This window comes from Hyperolius riggenbachi, chromosome 4 (genome assembly GCF_040937935.1).
Source record: "Hyperolius riggenbachi isolate aHypRig1 chromosome 4, aHypRig1.pri, whole genome shotgun sequence".
NCBI lineage: Eukaryota > Metazoa > Chordata > Amphibia > Anura > Hyperoliidae > Hyperolius > Hyperolius riggenbachi.
The window spans coordinates 289,754,760-289,777,012 of record NC_090649.1 but is presented as its reverse complement, the minus strand read 5'-3'; the positions used below and the strand labels follow the sequence as shown (position 1 = coordinate 289,777,012).

At 44.9% G+C, this 22,253-nt stretch overlaps 2 protein-coding genes across 3 annotated transcripts in view; one reads left to right on the top strand and one right to left on the bottom strand.

The window, feature by feature from the left end:
• Positions 1-1,286, bottom strand: part of HSF2 (heat shock transcription factor 2) — a 35,156-nt gene extending 33,870 nt beyond the window's left edge. Inside the window, exon 1 of one of the 2 annotated variants that reach the window (XM_068231390.1) lies at positions 981-1,286. In XM_068231390.1, coding sequence (XP_068087491.1) covers positions 981-1,091 — 111 coding nt within the window. In that variant the 5' untranslated portion in view covers positions 1,092-1,286. The remainder of the gene's footprint in view (positions 1-980) is intronic. The other variant, XM_068231391.1, reaches the window with a different exon arrangement.
• Positions 1,285-21,704, top strand: LOC137503850 (uncharacterized). Its single transcript, XM_068231392.1, has 4 exons — positions 1,285-1,390; positions 10,158-10,487; positions 20,311-20,501; positions 21,451-21,704. Exons 1-4 carry the CDS (start codon positions 1,323-1,325, stop codon positions 21,627-21,629), a joined length of 768 nt encoding a protein of 255 aa, XP_068087493.1. The 5' UTR covers positions 1,285-1,322; the 3' UTR covers positions 21,630-21,704.
• Positions 21,705-22,253: the final 549 nt, after the last annotated feature.

Genomic DNA, 22,253 nt, shown 5'->3' with positions numbered 1-22,253 from the left:
AATGAGCGCTTCTGAAGTCCCCGGACATGTGGGTGAGCAGCAAAGTCCCTCATCTTTAGAGGCATTGTGTACTTCTAAAGCCTTCAGAGTCATGGTGGCGTATTTCAGTTGGTTGAATAACCTCAACAGAGGGGGGAGGGGTGTGTGTTCTACAGCAGTGGAAAGGCACAGAGAAAGGAACAGGAAGACTATCGGATCCATGGCCTTCCCTCTTCACAGGTGAGCAATCTAATGTCTGGTACACACCATGTAATTCTCTATTAGAATGATGGGTCAAATCAATACAATTCTGTCAGAACCAATCAATTCTTAAAACAATTTTATGCAGAATGATCATAAAATTGTTCTGAAACCTGATCGGACCTGTTGGAAATTATCGATTTGGCCTGTCAATCTGACAGGAATTGCATGGTGTGTACCAGGCATAACTTTTTTTCTGTCACGTCAGATCCTTCAACACTAGATAGAAAGAAGAAAACAACACAAATACAGTTGCACACTTTCAAGCATACATTTTTTTTTTCTTTAAAAGAAAAAACACTTCACAAAACACACATCCTGGACAATATTTCAGGACATTTATAGCAAAGTGCAGGCCCAAACACTCAAGTACAGAACAGGCAGATGGTTTTGTGAGGCTGGTGGTAGCAGGACTATAAATTCATTCAGAAACAGAGAAATGCCAGCTCTGCTCACAGATCAGGCCTTGTGCCTCTATAGGGAGCATGCAAGAAGCTGGTGTCCTGCACAGTAACAACCCTGAGGACATTCCATGTTCTGCTGAGCACTTTTATAGACATCATCATTAATAGGAATGGATTGTAGAGAGGAGCTGGTGTCAGGCCAAGGTGGAGGGAGGCTCATAGGAATCCATACTCACATGCCAGCCGGGCACACACAGGCGACTGGCATCATACCTACGGCCATCATGGCCCTTTTACATCATAGAAGCCGACCCAACATGGACAGGCAGCAGTTACCTGACTCCACGTGATGAACTCGTTGGTGTCCGAATCCTCCACCAGCGTCCACAGTTTGCTCAAGAAGGCCGGTACGTTAGAGTTCTGCTTCATTGTTCCAGAGGTCCACATAAAGTGCACATCCAGTATATACACAGTATAGTTCCACAGGCCTCAGTCAGAATGAGTGAGATAGAGGGCGCATGTGCACTGTCTCTCCAGTCCTCACCTCTTCTCCCTCCAGAGGACGTCCCCCAGACATGACGCAATGATAACATACAGGCTGGGGCTGGAGCTTCCCCAATCCCCATACCGGAAGACACAACTTCACGTGTAGTGACGTGGTGGGCGGGGACTGGAGCGATGGAGAGACGCTTGGATGATGGGATTCCTTTCCTGCTACTAGTGACCAGTAACAATGCTAACATAAAGTGTGTGCCGTTAGTAATCTAGCCAGTTCTATGCTGCAGTGCAACATCCCCCCTCTGCTAACAGATCTAGGAAGTGAGAGGCTTGCCTCCTGCAGAGTCCGTTGAAAAGAACTCTCTCACTATTGTTGTAAGGACTGCATGTGCACAGCTAGACAGGTTGAAAAGTTTTTCTCAGTCCCTAGACTTCAGGAGGGCTGCTTGTAGCTTATGTGAGAGATTGGCAGGGACAGGAGTTATATTACAGCTGCCGCTGTATGATGTGGGGGCTGCAATACAGACAAGCTCTCTGCTCCATCTCAGATTATTCTCTCCCTCATTCACCTTTGTCCCCCTTCCCCTAGTGCTTGATGTCTGTGTCTTCTTGTCATACAGGAAAGCTAAATACAAGTGCAATCCTGGTCAGGCAATTATGGTCTTTCAGCTTTTCTCCCCTCTCTCTGGACAATGTCATTGTTAAGGGCTCTGCCTCAGTGTGCTTGTGCACAGCAAGAGTGCTTTGAAAAGTACTTGACTACTTTAACCCTATGAGGATGTTCCCACAGCAACGTTGTGATTTTTTAAAAATCACAAACGTGCTGCATGTAGCATATTTTTCTAAGCAATTCAGCTTGATTGAATGTGCAAAAATGCTCATTCATTCAAAAATCATTCTGAAAATCGCTAAGCGCTAGCAGTTGTGATTTTGGTGTGCACTAGCCCTGACGTAGGAGACCTGGGTTCAAATCTTGTCTCTACCTGTTCAGTAAGCCAGTACCTATCCAGCAAAGGAGTCCTTGGGCTAGATTCCCTAACACTGCCGCTGCCTACTGAGCGCACCCTTGTGGCTGCAGCTCAAGCGCTTTGAGTCCGCCATAAGAAAAGCGCAATATAAATGTTCTTTGTCTTGCCTCTTCACTGTCTCTCAACCTTTTCTCTCCTCTGTCACTCTCTACTTTCCCCCCCTCCCCCATCTTATGCTCACAGTTTAATAACCCTAACATAAAGCTGGCCATACATGCATCTTTTTTTACCGACAGATTCTTTTACTATAATTGGATCTGCTGATTATCAAGCATCCACACATCGGTCTTAATTTTGATCGATCCGTTGACTATGACACAGTAAATTTCGGACAACTGGACACAGCGGTGGAGTGGGGGTAGATTGACAGCCCTTAGCTTTGCACTGTATCGAATAGTGCAATGCTGCAGTTTAATAGATTTCACGGTTAAATCTATTAGAAATCTGTGTGAAGTGTATGATCTGTCTCTGATCAGAGTAAGATCAGAGAGGGATTGATCTGTTTGCCACGTGTGGCAAAAATTTGTGCATGTATGGCCACCATAATACTTTCCCTTTATTTTATCCCTATTCCCATAATCCTTATTCCCATCCTAACCCTAAACTGTTCAAGTGATAATTTCCTCTAAGATCCTCCATATTAGATACTTTGACCTAACTATAACTCCTTCCCGCTTAAAGGGATACTGTAGGGGGGTCGGGGGAAAATGAGCTGAACTTACCCAGGGCTTCTAATGGTCCCTCGCAGACATCCTGTGTTGGCGCAGCCACTCACCGATGCTCCGGCCCCGCCTATGGTTCACTTCTGGAATTTCTGACTTTAAAGTCAGAAAACCACTGCGCCTGCGTTGCCGTGTCCTCACTCCCGCTGATGTCACCTGGAGTGTTCTGCGCAGACACAGACCATACTGGGCCTGCGCTGTGCGCTCTTGATGACATCAGCGGGATCGAGGACACGGCAACGCAGGCGCAGTGGTTTTCTGACTTTAAAGTCAGAAATTCCAGAAGTGAACCGGAGGCGGGGCCGGAGCATCGGTGAGCGGCTGCACGGGCACAGGATGTCTGCGGGGGACCATTAGAAGCCCCGGGTAAGTTCAGCTCATTTTCCCCCGACCCCCCTACAGTATCCCTTTAAATTCCTAACCCTGATCCCGATTTCTCAGTATTCTTAAAACTCTTATTTCCCATAACAGATAGCCCTGCCCTAACTTTAAAACCTTCTACAAGAGGTTTGTCACCCAACAGGGATCAGTACCCTATTTCCCAGGCAATACTGTAGGCTGACCCTCTCCAGCCAGAGCTCTAGCCTGCAGGCTAGCGATGTGTACTGTTGCTATGTGGGGGGGGGGTGGGTAGAAGGCCAACAGAGCAGAACATTTGTGACAGTGGGTATGGTGAGTGGGGAGAACAAAGCTCTTGGCTGTCGCTCAGCTGAAACAATCCGCCAGGTGGATCCTCACTCTGTTACTCTTCAGGCATATGCAGAGCTCTGTGTAGTGGTGCGATTTTATATAGAGCCACACCTTCTCCAGGGCTGGATGTCCTGATTTTCTCTGCAACAACCACCAGCTGTCTACTGTCCAGTTCTCCTGCAAGAAATACAGACAGGCCAAGAGTGGCCAGTTGAATCAGAGGATATATGGTGATGAAGGGGAGGACATACAATGGTTTGCAAAAGTATTCGGCCCCCTTGAAGTTTTTTCACATTTTGTCTTATTACTGCCACAAATATGTATCAATTTTACTGGAATTCCACGTAAAAGACCAATACAAAGTGGTGTACACGTGAGAAGTGGAACGAAAATCATACATGAGTCCAAACATTAAAAAAAAAAAATAACTGGGTTGTGCGTGATTATTCAGCCCTTTGAGTCAATACTTTGTAGAACCACCCTTTGCTGCAATTACAGCTGCCAGTCTTTTAGGGTATGTCTCTACCAGCTTTGCACATCTAGAGACTAAAGTCCTTGCCCATTCTTTGCAAAACAGCTCCAGCTCAGTCAGATTAGATGGACAGCGTTTGTGAACAGCAGTTTTCAGATCTTGCTACAGCTTCTCGATTGGATTTAGATCTGGACTTTGACTGGACCATTCTAACACATGGATATGTTTTGTTTTAAACCATTCCATTGTTGCCCTGGCTTTATGTTTAGGGTCGTTGTCCTGCTGGAAGGTGAACCTCTGCCCCAGTCTCAAGTCTTTTGCAGACTCCAAGAGGTTTTTTTTCCAAGATTGCCTTGTATTTGGCTCCATCCATCTTCCCATCAACTCTGACCAACTTCACTGTCCCTGCTGAAGAAAAGCACCCCCAGAGCATGATGCTGCGATAACCATATTTGACAGTGGGGATGGTGTGTTCAGAGTGATGTTCAGTGTTAGTTTTCTGCCACACATAGCGTTTTGCATTTTGGCCAAAAAGTTCTATGTTGGTCTCATCTGATCAGAGAACCTTCTCCCACATGTTTGCTTTGTCCCCCACATGGCTTGTGGCAAACTGCAAATGGGAATTCTTATGCTTTTCTGTTAACAATGCCTTTCTTCTTGCCACTCTTTCATAAAGGCCAACTTTGTGCAGTGCACGACTAATAGTTGTCCTATGGACAGATTCCCCCACCTGAGCTATAGATCTCTGCAGCTCGTTCAGAGTGACCATGGGCCTCTTGACTGCATTTCTGATCAGCGCTCTCCTTGTTCGGCCTGTGAGTTTAGGTGGACAGTCTTGTCTTGGTAGGTTTACAGTTGTGCCATACTCCTTCCATTTCTGAATGATCACTTGAACAGTGCTCCGTGGGATGTTCAAGGCTTTGGAAATCTTTTTTGTAGCCTAAGCCTGCTTTAAATTTCTCAATAACTTTAAAGTGAACCTTAAGTCTGTGTGAGGAAACGCGGAAAAGCCGCCACTAATACTCAGAGTGAGGCGGCTGACTCCGCGTTTAACATGGCAGCTGGTGCTCAGTCGGAGCGCGGAGAAACCGCCTCATACTCAAACAGGGCGGCGGATTCCGCGTCCAATGCGGCAATTTGCACGCACAGGCCTGCTCCTCTCAGTAATGCGGAATGCGGAGAAAACGCTGCACGCACGGACAGCGGTGCGGTGGTTTCCGCATCCAACACAGCGGAAACATTACAACACATGACTGGTGTGGCTGGGACTGATAGTCCACATTGGTTTAGGAGGACGCGCGCGTGCAGAGAGGCAGGGCCTTTATGGCAGTCAGAAGGGAGTCAGCTGACCAAGCCGGTCAGCTGACAATTGCAGCAACATTCATTGGTCCAGCACTTAGGGGAGGTGCTGGAGAGTGCTAGTGTATATATACTGGGTGCTGGTCATTCATCTGGTGTCTGGCGTTGCGATCACTACGTAGTAGCAATCAGACCTTGTCAGTATCTGTGTTATTAGACAGTTTCGTAGGTGTTGATGATCACGGAGCTCACACCTTAGCCTAGGAATTCTGTTATCTATGTTCTTATCTAGACCAGTTTCCAAGGTGTTGATGATGACCAAGGAACTCACACCTTAGTCTAGGAATTCTGTACCATCTGTATTGTTGTTATTATCTAGTCCAGTCCCTGGAGTGTGAGAATCTTGGAGCTCACACTCAAGTCTAGGCATTGTTGATTATCTGTTATGACCTTCTGCTTTCCTGACAATTCTTCTGATCTCTGATTCTGTACCTTTGTCTTTCTGATACCTTGTTGCCAAACTCTGCTAGTTCCAGGAATCTGCATCTGTCTCCTGTCTCTGTACTGTATCTGTCCGTGTGTTTACGACCTGGCCTGTCCGACCTTGATAACTATCTCTCCTGTTAAGAGAGTTCACAGAACTGTTAGTGACACTGCCCATTGGTGTCACTCACGTTCTGTCCTTCCCACTCTCTCAGCCTGGCTCCGCCCCTTGGGGAGCATCAGACCTGTGGAAGGAATCTGATCCAGAGCAGTATCTCTTACTGTCTAGCACCTATCTCACAGGTGCTTTCCTCAAAGTATTACTGTTGCACCAAACACTCTCAGGTGTCCAGAGGTTAGAAGATATATCTGATTATCGGTGATACTGCAGATCATCAATAATCGGGTATATATCTGTATTCTCGGTGATACTGCAGATCACCGGTAATCAGACCCTCTCTGTGTTACACCGATGGTTACAGTCTGATTAAAAAAAATGACATTTACTCACCTGGGGCTTCCCTCAGCCCCCTGCAGCCGATCGGTGCCCTCGCCGTGTCTCAGAGATCCTCCCTCACTTCCTCGCCGGCGACCACTTCCGGTTTGGCCGGCACCGGCTGACAGGCATGGGAACGCGAGTGATTCTTTGCGTTCCCAGCCATAACATTGCCCCTTATGCTGCTATTGCGGCCTCCTGGTAGCAATAGCAGCATAGGGGGCGATATTGTGGCTGGGAACGCAAAGAATCACTGGCGTTCCCATGCCTGTCGGGTCCTGACGGCGAAACCGGAAGTGGTCCCCAGCGAGGACGGGAGGATCTCCGAGACACGGCGAGGGCACCGATCGGATGCAGGGGGCTGAGGGAAGCCCCAGGTGAGTAAATGTCATTTTTTTTTTATCAGACTTAAGGTTACCTTTAAGTAATGGCTAAAATAATTCTCAGTAACTAATAAACAATAAGCTGTTGTCTTGTTTGTTATGTTATAGTATAAAAGGAAACTATTGGGGTATTAGACTGATACTCAGGCCCATATGCAATTCACGGTTTCTCCTGAGTTTTCGCTTAGGTGATATTTTTACACCTTGTCATTAAATGTCCTTTAACCTCCTGAGCGGTATGGACGAGCTCAGCTCGTCCATCACCGCCGGAGGCTGCCGCTCAGGCCCTGCTGGGCCGATTTGCTTCAAATAAAGTGCAGCACACGCAGCCGGCACTTTGCCAGCCGCGTGTGCTGCCTGATCGCCGCCGCTCTGCGGCGATCCGCCGCGAGCAGCGGCGAAAGAGGGTCCCCCCAGCCGCCTGAGCCCAGCGTAGCCGGAACAAAAAGTTCCGGCCAGCGCTAAGGGCTGGATCGGAGGCGGCTGACGTCAGGACGTCGGCTGACGTCCATGACGTCACTCCGCTCGTCGCTATGGCGACGATCTAAGCAAAACAAGGAAGGCCGCTCATTGCGGCCTTCCTTGTTTATTCTGGGCGCCGGAGGCGATCGGAAGAACGCCTCCGGAGCGCCCTCTAGTGGGCTTTCATGCAGCCAACTTTCAGTTGGCTGCATGAAATAGTTTTTTTTTAATTAAAAAAAAACCCTCCCGCAGCCTCCCTGGCGATCTCAATAGAACGCCGGGGAGGTTAAGTCACCAGCAAGCAAGAACATACTCTAAATAAATTTGATAGTGCTTTTCCACCAACTTTTGGGTACTTTTTCAATTGTAACATGCTGAAAATGTAGTTTACAGAGAAGAAGAAAATTATCTCCTAGGAGATAACTAAGGTGAAAAAATGAATTGCATATGGACCTCAGACTCATATGCTATTGATTCTCAGGAATACAAAGGAACACTTGACTGAGAAGCTTAAAGATGGATGCGACTCTTGGGAATTCAGCAGGGTGGTTTCAATCCCCCAATTCCCAGGAAGATCTGCTCCATACAACAACAGATACCCTTACAAGGGTATGATAGTCAAGTCCAAAATATATATTTATTTATTATTCCTTTTGATGTATACTTAAAAAAGTCCTTCTTATTGTACCAACGTAACTGTGACCAGCTTTATAGTTGGTATAGATAACTGCCATTAATGTTATTAATGTTCATTAAAAATGTAAACTTTATTGTGATACCTACATGCCTTTTTTTAAAAAAAAACATAATAAAAATTATTGAAACCTAAATTTCTCAATAACTTTATTCCTGACCTGTCTGGTGTATTCTTTGGACTTCATGGTGTTGTTGCTCCCAATATTCTCTTAGACAACCTCTGAGGTCATCACAGAGCAGCTGTATTTGTACTGACATTAGATTACACACATGTGCACTCTATTTAGTCATTAGCACTAATCAGGCAATGTCTATGGGCAACTGACTGCACTCAGACCAAAGGGGGGTGAATAATTACGCACACCCCACTTTGCAGTTATTTATTTGTAAAAAAATGTTTGGAATCGTGTATGATTTTCATTCCACTTCTCATGTGTACATCACTTTGTATTGGTCTTTCACGTGGAAATCCAATAAAATTGATTCATGTTTGTGGCAGTAATATGACAAAGGCCTCTATTCATAAATCTTTCCCGCACGTTTACCGCAGAAAAAAAAAGGGTACAGTCGGAAATTACCGACGGATGTAATTCATAAAAACATACCACATTATTTTAGAGGTTTTTATCGCATGCGGTAATGGTGCGGTAAGTTAGCGGTAACAATGCGAAAATAGCATCGGTATTTTATGCAAAAAGATGTGAAACCTTCATTCATAAAAATTTTTAAGTAGTAAATGATGCGATTTTCCGCCTATAAATACCTTGCGAGTTTGCTGCATGAAGGGCTGATGAAGTTGATTGACATGGAGCCCTTTGACTTGACCATGATGGAATTTCTGCGGATCCAGCGAAGGAGGAGGGACCGCAGAAGGGTGGTAGTGATGTGTAGTAGAGTCTTTCGTCCCCATGCCATTCTGGACAATTTTACAGATGGTGAAGTGATAATTAGATTTTGTCTGTCACCGCAATTAATTTATGATTTATATGATTTGATTGGGCATCGATTCCATAAGACAGATCAGCGAGGCCGACCAGTCCCAGGAATGGTGAAGTTACTCACCGCACTACATTTCCTAGGGAAAGGATCGTTTCAACAAGTGTGTGGTGAAGTGGTGGGCATCTCACAAGCCACCTGCTTCAGAGTGCTGACACAAGTCATTACAGCTATATGCGGCTTGTCTTCACAGTTTATAAACATGCCCCGTGACCGCATGGAGTGGGTTTATGTTAAAAGACCGTTTTTCAGAATTGGTGGTATTCCCAATGTCCTAGGGGCTGTGGATTGCACACACGTGCCCCCTTTCCCACCCAAAGACAAGGAGCATATTTACAGAAACCGGAAAAGTTACCACTCCACAAATATTCAAGTGGTTGTGGATGCCGACATGATCATTCGCAATGTTGTGACAGGGTTTCCGGGTTGTGTGCATGATGCCCATATATCCAGAAACTGTCGCATGTTTGAGGCCTTTGCAGCTGGTCATATGCCCTCTGGATGGCTATTGTGTAAGTGGAAATGTAAGCATGTATCTATGTATAACATTTCAGTGGTAAGCTCTGGCCTATTGCAGCATTTGCGTTGGTGCATAGCCACTTGACCAGCCCCAACTTTTATAGAGGATTAATATGGCAGTGTCCCGACGTGAACACTTACATAGGCCAGATCTGACTACTCCACTGTGTTGTAACATGGCCTTACTTTCTGTCAGTTCCAACACTCTGATGTTGCAATGTAACACATACAGTAGCGTTGCGGTAGGTACAGTACCAGTTGCAGAGAAGAGAAAACTTCATTGCTGTGTGGACATGGCACAGCACCTAGGGCAAAGCTGCTGTAGGCCTCCGTGACTTCATCACAGTGTATATACAGGTCCCAAGTGTTGAAGTTATCCAACACTCTGAAGTACTAAGGTGAGGCCTACTGCAGCATTGCAGTAGGAACATTGGCACTTCAATACAGGATAAAACATCTGTCCTTCATTGACATGCTAAGGCACCTATGCCAAGGCTGCCGCCGGTATCACATTACTACCTCACTGTTTTATGTTAGTTGTGTTATTGTTTAAACTTTGAAGAGTGACTTTTACTAAGGTGAACTGTACTGCACCGTTGGCGTAGGTGCATTGGCACGTATAAATAGGACCAAACTACAATCCTCTGTGCACATGGAATGTCCCCTACTCCAACGCAGCATTCAGGCATAACGTTAGTTGCATGCACTAAAGGGATAGGGCATAAGTGTGGCATGGTCATAGTACTTATATTGTGTTACCTTTTTACAGGAGATTTGGGGTACCCCTGTGGATCCTAACTCCAGTGTTAAGACCTTCTACTGCAGCTGAAGTAGCCTACAACAATGCGCATAGCAAGACCAGAGTTGTAGTGGAGAGGACTTTTGGCGTCCTGAAAGGACGATTCTGTGCTATATCACATTCAGGAGGATTCTTGCATTATGCGCCAGCTAAAGTGTCCAAAATAGTTTTAGCGTGCTGCATTCTGCACAACATGGCAAGGAAAGCTGGATGTGAAGATTTGTGGGATGGAGTTGTTGATGATCCTATAACAACAGTGGAAGCTGAACAAAGAGGCAACCTTGTGCGCACACATTCAAGGTAAGAGGTAAGGCGAGGCACACCTTTCCATAGTGTTTGGGTGCATAACCATAGATGCCAACTAACATCCAGAAACCAGTCTAATAGTAAAAGAAATTGGTTAGCACTCCAGCTTCTCAGTGAGCAGAATTGATTCTCAAGTCATATGTCAACACTCAAGTCAACAATTGTTTCGGGGCCATCAAGGGTCCCCTTCTTCAGAATAAAGCAGACTGCACTGTTCTGAAGAAGGGGACCCTTGATGGCCCCGAAACAATTGTTAACTTGAGTGTTGACATATGACTTGATAATAAATTCTGCTCACTGAGAAGCTGGAGTGCTAACCAATTTCTTCTACTATTGTGCGCACACATGTTATCCAAAATTATTTTGCATGTTAGTACCAGTACATTTTCTTTCATTCCCCTATTGAATGTTTACTTTCTGTAGTGAAATTAAGCAGAAATACAACTGTTATGGAGCAAAATATAATTTTTATTTGCCTAGTAAATGGCAGAAAATAAAACTTTATTTTTAATATGCATTCTTATACAATGTTCTTTACCATTTATTCACAGACCATACAAAATTGAGTGACAACAACAATTGTGAACGTTACTTTTCTTATTGGGAGGCACTGTTTACCACACAGTACCAAAATATGTCTGCTAAATGAAAACCACACCCTTCCTGTATGCCACGTGTAGCAATGGTTTATTTTTGGTCCCTACAAGTAGCTCCCCTTATGTGTTATGTTTTTCCTCCCTGAGCATCAATTGCACACATTATTGAAATTGCCTCTGTAACGTCATTCTGGAGCTATATATGTGTAGGTGGTTTTCCTTCTTCTAAATGATGTGATGTGCAAGGTCCAAAGAATTCTAACACTAAGGCCTCGATTCATAAAGCATTCCCGCATGCGGAAATGCTGAGAACAGCCGACTTTACCGAACACTGAACAAAATGTGTATTCATAAAGGCTGTTTCCGCATGCGGAGCTGACATTCCGGAGCAGAGCGATAAATCACCGCCTTATGCGGCGATTCTAGGCGGAAATGTAACAAAATGTCCATTCATAAAAATTAGAGCAAGCGGGAAGCGGACGGGAAATGCCGCTTGCTCGGATGTAGCGATAAGCGTGCGGAGTACATGTAAGTCAATGGGACAGACCTCCCAAGCAGCAGCAGAGAGAGCAGTGCACTGAGGAACGCAGCCAGCTCCTGTGTTTCCGCAAGGCTCCCGAAAGGCTACAGCAGGAAATCTCCGCTCTGCTATCGCAACTAGCAACATTTTATGAATGACCACCCAGAAGTCTGAAATACCGAGCGCGGAGTTTCCCCGCACGGATTTACTTTACCGAACACATTTTTATGAATCGAGGCCAAATAACTCAGTATAGACTTTCTTTATGTAAGTGCATTGTTTGCTGTTGCACTATTGTAAAGGCATATACACAAACACCATACTGTTAATGATTGTACCACAATCATGCACATGACTGAAATGAAGGCAGATTTCTATGTCTTCATAGCTGCCAAGACTGAATGAAATACAGCATTGTTATACAATCATTAACAAGGGCAGGTAGTGTGTCAAGAATACAATGCACAATAGTTATGTAGTCTGTTGTTCCACCAAAAAATGTAACTACCATGTGCAATCGAAAACATCCCATGTTACAGTGGTTATGGTGAGTGTACAATTGTAGGTGACAGGGCCGGGCCGAGGCATAGGCTGGAGAGGCTCCAGCCTCAGGGCGCAGTGTAGGAAAGGACGCAGAATTCATACAACTTTCATTCCTATAATATAAGATAAATATAAATAAGAAAAGGGGATACATGGCAGTGATTGCAAGCCAGATAACTAGATATTAAGGTGTTAAGGAGGTTGTGGGCCCTGTGGCGCCTCTTAGTCTAATAGCAATCAGTGTTTGATGGCTCGGGTGGCAGGGATGGAGGGGCGCACTTTGGTGTCTCAGCCTTGGGTGCTGGAGGACCTTGTCCCGGCTTTGGTAGGTGACATGCATGTTGTTAGACTAGCACATTTGTGTGCATTTCCTTACAGAAGTTAGCATACTATTTCAACCGCAGACTGGTATAAACGTGATAACTGTTGTACAGTATGGTTCGTCTGCCCAGGTCATTTGAGGGTTGTTTTGAGACCCGCATGTCGCTAATCTTCAGAGAAATTTAAAAGAGGAGGGAAACTTACAATCGACCCCCTTAATAAATGCTCTCTTGTAATTGGATTTACCTGTGTATGTAGGTCAGGGGTCACTGAGCTTACCAAGCCAATTTGAGTTCCAATAATAGTTCTAAAGGTTTTGGAATCAATACAATTTATGCACCTGCCTAATTTTGTTTGAACAACTATTGCACACTTTCTGTAAATCCAATAAACTTCATTTCACTTCTCAGATATGACTGTGTGTATGTCTCCTATGTAATATATTTAACCCTCCTCTTATGTTAGCTTTCTGTTACTATCCATGATGTTAACGGGTCGGTTTTGACCCGTGTCTTAAATCAGCCATAAAATACCCTCTGAACAAATATTTATCATCCAATTTGTTTCTTACCTCTTGGTTACCTTGTTAGGCTTCTTTATCCTTGAAAAGATTGGTTTTAATATTTTTGGTGTGACCCCTTTAACCTTTCTTTTGATAGCATACCTCTCGTTTTCAAATTTAAAAAATGGTAAAATAAACCTAAATAGAATATTATAAGTAAATAAAAGGTTGTTATGTCACCAGAATGTTGCTGAGGAGTATTTGAACACATCTCTTAAATATTTTTTTATATTGTTATTTTTATTTTAATAACATTAACTATAATAACATTGATGGTGTTAGGGTTAATTTTGACCCATATATATTTACTTCAAGAATATAGCCAAAAGTCTTTTTTTTTTTTTTTTTTACATAAAACATTCATAAACAATGAAAAGCAAGTAAGAATACAAAATGTAGACTTGCAAGGTCAAACAAACAACACACAATCAAGCAAGGCAAACCAATAGAAATCAAGTACTAGTTTCAAAGCATCTTTGTGCAAGAACTTGCATGTGTTTGGTGGGTGTTTTTAGATGCATGTGTGGCAAAAGCTGACACTTTTAGCATGTTCTTTGCAGATATATTTTTTTACAGTGGAAGCATAATGTGTGTGTCTTTCTGTCCTTATTGCTGGGGCAGACCTGACACCTCTTTCTTTTAGAATCAGATGGCATCACTGGAGTTGTGGCTGTGCTGGTTGATGTTGTGGCAAGGCTAGATGATGATGAGGATGCTGGCACTGATTCTCTTTGTGTTGTTGATGGTGTGGATGGAGTGCTTGATGAACTCTGCATCTGTCTGATCATGGCTGCAGCGATTGGATCTCGAGACACCCGTTTCCTTTGCTCAATGTGTGCCTTGATAAGGGAACTTCCTAGCTCCTCGAGAAATATTCTCCGCTTGTTATTCTTTTTTGTGTTCCAACCTGGGTGGATGTGGGTCCATAACACAAATGCATTGTATGCAGACACATCTAGGATGTTATAAAACACAACCATCGGCCATCTCCTGGTCATTCGCTGACAAGTATAGGTAGCAGTCAGCTTGTCCAGGTTGTCCACCCCCCCCCCCCCCCTTTGTTTTTATTGTAATCCAGGATAATTGTGGGCTTTTTGTCACTTCTTGATGACACAGCTGCATCTTTGTGAAAAGTGGACATAAGTATCACATTTTTATTTTTTTTGGACAATATGAAACAATAGTGGTGGTGTCTGTAAAAGCAAATTTTGAAGAAAGTGGAGCTCTGTCCTTCACTTGCAAAATTTCAGTGTGCAGCTCAGGTTTATTTTTTTTTATTGTGCCTACCATGGTAAGTTTCCTCCTGAGAAGTTCTTGTCCAAGGTCATAGCTGGTAAAAAAATTGTCACAAGTGATATTGTGACCCCGCAGTCCAGTAGTTATATCAAGGACTACACGTTGTCCTTGTTTTTTCTCAGGGATGCCACTTTCGGGTTTGCCGGTGTAAATCTGTAGGTTCCATGCATAGCTTGTTTTTGCATCACAGGCTGCCCAGATTTTTATGCCGTATTTGCCTGGCTTACTGGGCATATACTGCCGGAAGGGGCAATTTCCATGGAAAGGGATCAAACCTTCATCTACTGTTACCTGAGGCCCAGGGTGAAACATTAGTGGAAGGAGCTGAACCCATTTCTCCCAGACATCCCTTATGGGAGCAAGCTTGTCAGATTTTGCTCTAGTATCTCTGTTTTGGCACTTATTAATGTTCTATAATCCTATATCATAACTGGGTCAGAATTGACCCTAACACCATAAACGTCATAATTTTCACCACAGTATTTTCTAATTTAGTGAAAAGGATTCTTTTTCTATGACATTGTTTAAATAGAGGTTCCTGACAAAGTAAAAAAATATTGATGCAATAAACAAATTTATGTGATACTTATAGACATTCAAAACCTGAAAACGGGTCGGTTCTGACCCTAACATAAGAGGAGGGTTAACTGACATTTTTTATCGCAACAACCAACGATTTATACAGGAAAATCATGACGATTAACAGCGTTGCCCACACTTTCGCATCCCACTGTGTGTATATATACAGGATCTTCTCAAAAAATTAGCATATTGTGATAAAGTTAATTATTTTCTGTAATGTACTGATAAACATTAGACTTTCATATATTTTAGATTCAAATACACACAACTGAAGTAGTTCAAGCCTTTTATTGTTTTAATATTGATGATTTTGGCATACAGCTCATGAAAACCCAAATTTCTTATCTCAAAAAATTAGCATATTTCATCCGACCAATAAAAGAATGACCTTGAATGTTATGTCAGAGTTTCAGACCACTTTAAGGTTGTTTAAAAAAAACAAACATTAAATTAAAACAGGGGTGCCCACACTTTTTCGGCTCGCGAGCTACTTTAAAATTTGCCGAGGCCAGGAGATCTACCAACGTCTAGGCACGCCCCCCCGCCGCGTAAGTTAGCCAGGTATATGTGCCTGCAGCATAGGTTACGTGCCCTGAGTATAGGTTAGCCAGGTATATGGGCCCCCAGTGTAGGTTAGCCAGGTATATGGGCCCTCAGTGTAGGTTAGCCAGGCATATGGGCTCTCAGTGTATGTTAGCCAGGCATATGGGCCCTCAGTGTAGGTTAGCCAGGCATATGGGCCCTCAGTGTAGGTTAGCCAGGTATATGGGCTCCCAGTGTAGGTTAGCCAGGTATATTGGCCCTCAGTGTAGGTTAGCCAGGTATATGGGCCCTCAGTGTAGGTTAGCCGGGTATATGGGCCCCCAGTGTAGGTTAGCCGGGTATATGGGCCCCCAGTGTAGGTTAGCCGGGTATATGGGCCCCCAGTGTAGGTTAGCCGGGTATATGGGCCCCCAGTGTAGGTTAGCCGGGTATATGGGCCCCCAGTGTAGGTTAGCCGGGTATATGGGCCCCCAGTGTAGGTTAGCCGGGTATATGGGCCCCCAGTGTAGGTTAGCCGGGTATATGGGCCCCCAGTGTAGGTTAGCCGGGTGTATGGGCCCCCAGTGTAGTTAGCCGGATGTATGGGCCCTCAGTGTAGTTAGCCGGGTGTATGGGCCCTCAGTGTAGTTAGCCGGGTGTATGGGCCCTCAGTGTAGTTAGCCGGGTGTATGGGCCCTCAGTGTAGTTAGCCGGGTGTATGGGCCCTCAGTGTAGTTAGCCGGGTGTATGGGCCCCCAGTGTAGGCTAGCCAGGTATATGTACCTGCAGGCAGTCAGAGGAGAAGAGGCGGCGAGGAGAGACTCTGGCAGGCCAATGGGATGCAGGGTAGAAGCGGCAGCGCTACGTCATGGCTGGGGGCGGCGCCGGGTACGTTACAAGCACGCACGTTGCAGGCTGCCCGTCGCCACCCCCAGCCAGGTATATGGGCCCCCAGTGTAGGTTAGCCAGGTATATGGGCCCTCAGTGTAGGTTAGCCAGGCATATGGGCTCTCAGTGTATGTTAGCCAGGCATATGGGCTCTCAGTGTAGGTTAGCCAGGCATATGGGCCCTCAGTGTAGGTTAGCCAGGCATATGGGCCCTCAGTGTAGGTTAGCCAGGTATATGGGCTCCCAGTGTAGGTTAGCCAGGTATATTGGCCCTCAGTGTAGGTTAGCCAGGTATATGGGCCCCCAGTGTAGGTTAGCCGGGTATATGGGCCCCCAGTGTAGGTTAGCCGGGTATATGGGCCCCCAGTGTAGGTTAGCCGGGTATATGGGCCCCCAGTGTAGGTTAGCCGGGTATATGGGCCCCCAGTGTAGGTTAGCCGGGTGTATGGGCCCCCAGTGTAGGTTAGCCGGGTGTATGGGCCCCCAGTGTAGGTTAGCCGGGTGTATGGGCCCCCAGTGTAGTTAGCCGGGTGTATGGGCCCTCAGTGTAGTTAGCCGGGTGTATGGGCCCTCAGTGTAGTTAGCCGGGTGTATGGGCCCTCAGTGTAGTTAGCCGGGTGTATGGGCCCTCAGTGTAGTTAGCCGGGTGTATGGGCCCTCAGTGTAGTTAGCCGGGTGTATGGGCCCCCAGTGTAGGCTAGCCAGGTATATGTACCTGCAGGCAGTCAGAGGAGAAGAGGCGGCGAGGAGAGACTCTGGCAGGCCAATGGGATGCAGGGTAGAAGCGGCAGCGCTACGTCATGGCTGGGGGCGGCGCCGGGTACGTTACAAGCACGCACGTTGCAGGCTGCCCGTCGCCACCCCCAGCCAGGTATATGGGCCCCCAGTGTAGGTTAGCCAGGTATATGGGCCCTCAGTGTAGGTTAGCCAGGCATATGGGCTCTCAGTGTATGTTAGCCAGGCATATGGGCTCTCAGTGTAGGTTAGCCAGGCATATGGGCCCTCAGTGTAGGTTAGCCAGGCATATGGGCCCTCAGTGTAGGTTAGCCAGGTATATGGGCTCCCAGTGTAGGTTAGCCAGGTATATTGGCCCTCAGTGTAGGTTAGCCAGGTATATGGGCCCCCAGTGTAGGTTAGCCGGGTATATGGGCCCCCAGTGTAGGTTAGCCGGGTATATGGGCCCCCAGTGTAGGTTAGCCGGGTATATGGGCCCCCAGTGTAGGTTAGCCGGGTATATGGGCCCCCAGTGTAGGTTAGCCGGGTGTATGGGCCCCCAGTGTAGGTTAGCCGGGTGTATGGGCCCCCAGTGTAGGTTAGCCGGGTGTATGGGCCCCCAGTGTAGTTAGCCGGGTGTATGGGCCCTCAGTGTAGTTAGCCGGGTGTATGGGCCCTCAGTGTAGTTAGCCGGGTGTATGGGCCCTCAGTGTAGTTAGCCGGGTGTATGGGCCCTCAGTGTAGTTAGCCGGGTGTATGGGCCCTCAGTGTAGTTAGCCGGGTGTATGGGCCCCCAGTGTAGGCTAGCCAGGTATATGTACCTGCAGGCAGTCAGAGGAGAAGAGGCGGCGAGGAGAGACTCTGGCAGGCCAATGGGATGCAGGGTAGAAGCGGCAGCGCTACGTCATGGCTGGGGGCGGCGCCGGGTACGTTACAAGCACGCACGTTGCAGGCTGCCCGTCGCCACCCCCAGCCATGACGTAGCGGCCGCGCAGCCTCTCTCCTCCCTCTCTCCTCGCATGCATCCTTATTGGCCAGCAGCTAAACACGAGCTGCTGGCCGCAACAAAGTTTACGAGACGCGGCCGAGAGGCCGCGATCTACCAAGAAGGCGGTCGCGATCTACCGGTAGATCGCGATCGACCTATTGGGCAGCCCTGGATTAAAAAGAAAAACTGAACATACTATCATCAGTAAATAGTCTAAGGAATACCAAAGATATTGTTTCTACAGAAAATCAACCAGAGTGCATTTTTACGTAAACCACTATGTCAGTTAATTTACAGAGCTTCTACTCTGCAGAAATTACAACAAATGAATATAGAAATATTGAGAAAGGAAAGGTCAGTGAAAAATGTGAGGAAACTGAAATGGAACACATCAATGACAAAGACAATGATGCTTTAGTAGTAGATGACCAGGGCAGTTTTTTGGGCAGTGCGGGCAGGGCGACCGCACTGGGTGCAGACCAGAAAGTAGATAAAGGGGGGCTCAGGCAGAAGGACATTACCGCTAGGGAGCTGGTGACGATCAGTACAGCCAAATGGAAGAAGAAAGAAGATTACCAGTGTGATCACCCTCCTTGACTCCTCCTAGGCTGCCTGCGTCAGACTTCAAGTCATCATCACGTCACCACCCCGTGATGACACCTGATGTCCTGTAGCGGTACTGCAGGCTGTCAGTACACTGTGCCCATGGAGGAGTCGGCTTTCCGGGCTCTCCTCGCCTGGGTGTTTTTTTGCTTCCTCCTGGATGAGCGGATGGTCACTAGAAAGTAGACAGATTTACTTGTGACCTTTGGCTGTGTTTCTGTTCCTAAAGAGTAAGGGTTCCCGAGTCCACAAGGGTGGGGGGGCGCAATTTTTACACCCTCGCCCTGGGTGCAATTTAGCCTAGAAGCTGCCCTGTAGATGACCCAGAATACATACCTACTGTACTACAGAGAATGATTCTTCTGAATATGAAATAGAACAAGAAGAATGGGAAAGTATGATACCAAATGGATTTCATCCTATGGAGATTTAAAAGACACAGAAATGGGAAAACTTTTATTCTTGTATGTAACTTGTAATTTATATCAAAAATGAATGAAACAGAAGAATTGTCAAAGCCCAATATTTTATTGAATAGTCTGATCCTGAGGTCAACTGAGCAGTTATTACTTGATTTCATCTACATTATCCTTTTTTTTTTTTTTTTTTTTACATTATCCTTACCTCAGCACTATTGGCACTTTTGATGTTTTTCATCTTCCACATGAGAGGAGTCACTGTTTGACATGGATTCACATTATTATAATTAGATAGCAGTCTCTTGTTGGACTAGATATATTGTTCATGTTTTTGCACTAAATATAAATTTATTGTAGTTTGTATATATCATTTTTTCACTATAAATTATATAACATAATTGCTCATATTTATTATTTTATCAATAGAGAAGTCCCCTTTTTTCCCTTCCCTGCCTATTCCACTAGCTTTCATTTTGTGTGAGAACAGGTTTTAAAATTTGAAAAAGCACCACCATTTACATGTAAAAATGCACTAGTGCTTCTTTTTCTGATGGTTACTGGAAATAGATGGTTATGCAATTGCAACACTGCACAATTGTTTTTGCAGTTGTGCTTTGAAACTGAAAAAAATCCTTGCTCTAAAAGTGAAAAAGCGGGTGGAGACTTCTACAGCCAAACAACATTTTCTAGTTTGTCTTTATAGTGAAAATTTACAATTTCAAACTCTCTTACACTATTAATGTCCTCAAACATGCAAAATTGTGACATTGGGTGACTGGATTTCAAATGCACTAAAGGGGGTGGACCAACAATAGCATACGTGTGCATTTTTTTATCTTTAATCAAAGTGGACCCAAATTAAAAATAAAAGATTTCAGATATAAAATCTATTTTCTAAATTGTAATAATAAATAGCAGCCTTTTTTCAGCTGCATGATGACAAATATAAAATATTTTACATTTATTGGAGGAACCCCTCCCTTCCTTTCAAATTGCCGGGACAAAATCCGGCAAACTGGTGAAGTAGGTGGTGTCCAGCAATGGAGGAATTGCTAATGGCTGCCCCCAGTATAATCCTAGTTATGAAAAGAGAAGGGTGAAAAGCATGCACTGAAATACTCATAGGCTTGAAGGAATGTTTATTTATCTTTGTATGTGTCAGAGTGGTGCAACTAAATATTTTTAATTAAAAAAAAGTTTGGCTTGGGTCCGCTTTAAGTGTATTTACTTAGAAATCTGTTCCAATCTAATTTATTTTTGTAGAGGATGTTGGAGACAAACTATTCCAATGTCCGGAATCTCTTCCAGAAGAGAGCAATTGTGGAGATGCTGTGAGAGCAATTTGGGAGAGGTTCCGAAGGAGGCACACAGTGGTCAGATCCAGAGGAGGTGGTCTGACATGAAACGTCGGGACCAGAGATTCCTCGGAAGAGTGAGGGACCAATATGTGCCTTGTAAGTAATATTCATTAATGAAAATGTTTGTTTATTGAGACGTATGCCCAAATTTAGTTGCATACATATGTTTTATTGACCTACACTAATACCTTTACCTGGATCCAGAGGTGAGAGGGATATAGAGGCTGACATATTTATTTACTTTTAAACAATACTGTTGGCAGTCCTCCTGATGCCGTCTAATACTTTTATATAGTGACCCTGAACAAGCATGCAGCAGATCAGGTACTCAACTGAAGCAGATTTAACTGTATTAGCTATATGCTTGTTCCAGGGTTTAGACTCGAGCAATACTTATGCCAGAGGAACAGACCTGCCAGTCAAATGGCATTGTTTACAAGGTAAAAAATATGGCATCTTCAATATCCCTCTTACGTCGGATTCCCTTTAAAGGTAATCTTAAGCCAGCCTTCCATATTTCATTCCTTTCATCCAATACCAGTTGCCTGTATTTCCTACTGAGTTTGTGAACAACAGAAACAAGTATACAGATAATCTTTTGTGAAAATTCAGTCACAGCAATAATCTGCATGCTTGTTCAGGGGATACGTATAAAGGTATTATACTCAAATAATCAGCAGGCCAGCCATCCTACTTTTTTCTTTTTAAATGTGGCAACATCAGTGTCAATTTTGCTTCCCTTTAAGGTAAAGGGAATTCACAGCCAGGGGATCTTTCAATATTTGTAATTAATTGTAAACTAATGCACTAGTCCAGCAGCATGTAGAATATATATTAATATCAAATTCTACAAACAATCAGGACAACCACGCAACCCCCAGCCGTCTGTAGAGTATTGACAAAGGACCAGTGTCATCAGACCTTTAAAATTTTGGAGGGAAAACTTCCCTTAATAGGTTTATTGCCATCATCGTATTAGAATTTTTTTTTTTACTTTACAAAACCATTTTTTGGTTCATTTAACAATAACAACATTTCTCCATAGATGCTGAATTGCCTGGTAAAAGGCATTGTGCACGGAGGCGGCATGAGTCCTCAAAATCTGAGGAATCCCTGGATCAGACACCTCTTCTGGATCTGTACGACCCACCTAACCCCCAGGAGGAACCAGGCCAGCTGGACCATCAGGAGGAGGCTGCAGGACCAGCAATCCTGGCAGCCTGAGGTTATGGAGCCCCCCAGCCAAAGCCACCCCAGACAGACGGAGCTCCCAAGCCACACGGAGCCCCCAGGCAGACAGAGCCCCTAGGCAGACGTAGCGCCCCCCCCCCCCCCCCCCCCAGCCACCCAACTTGGGTCAGCAGCCGCAGGCTGAAAGTAAGTACCAAATTTAATGTGTGAATTTTTTTGGGATGTTAACCACTAATTGTATATTTCCTTTTTTAAAACATAACATATTTAGATAACAGGTTGATCCATTTTTTCAATTTTATTTTACAGCACTTGCTCGAGTTGATGCCTTGATGGCCCAAATGGGTGCAATTGTTGGGCCACTTCGTGAGGCCATAGGCCAGTTAGGCCAATAATACTTTTTTTTTTTTTAAATAAAAGTTTACATTGTAAATTGTGCAGTCTTTTTGTTTATAGAATGTGTTAAAATACCATTACGAAACGCACAATTTATTTTTATTTTTTTGGGTGGATGAACAAAAGTTTTAAATATTGCTTGTTAAAAAAGGGTCAGCTTACACACATCCAATGCAGTGTCGGACTGGGAGATGGAAGAGTTGAGGAAATCCACTTGCTGGCCAAGCAGCAGTAATCAGGTGTTGCTGCTCACAGTAACGA

Excerpts from the sequence above, each read along its gene's own strand:
- LOC137503850 (XM_068231392.1), top strand. The coding sequence starts at position 1,323 with ATGGAGAGACGCTTGGATGATGGGATTCCTTTCCTGCTACTAGTGACC. Across the intron at positions 1,391-10,157 it reads AGTAACAATGCTAACATAAA|GAGATTTGGGGTACCCCTGT; the intron begins GTGTGTGCCGTT and ends ACCTTTTTACAG. Across the intron at positions 20,502-21,450 it reads GAGGGACCAATATGTGCCTT|ATGCTGAATTGCCTGGTAAA; the intron begins GTAAGTAATATT and ends ATTTCTCCATAG.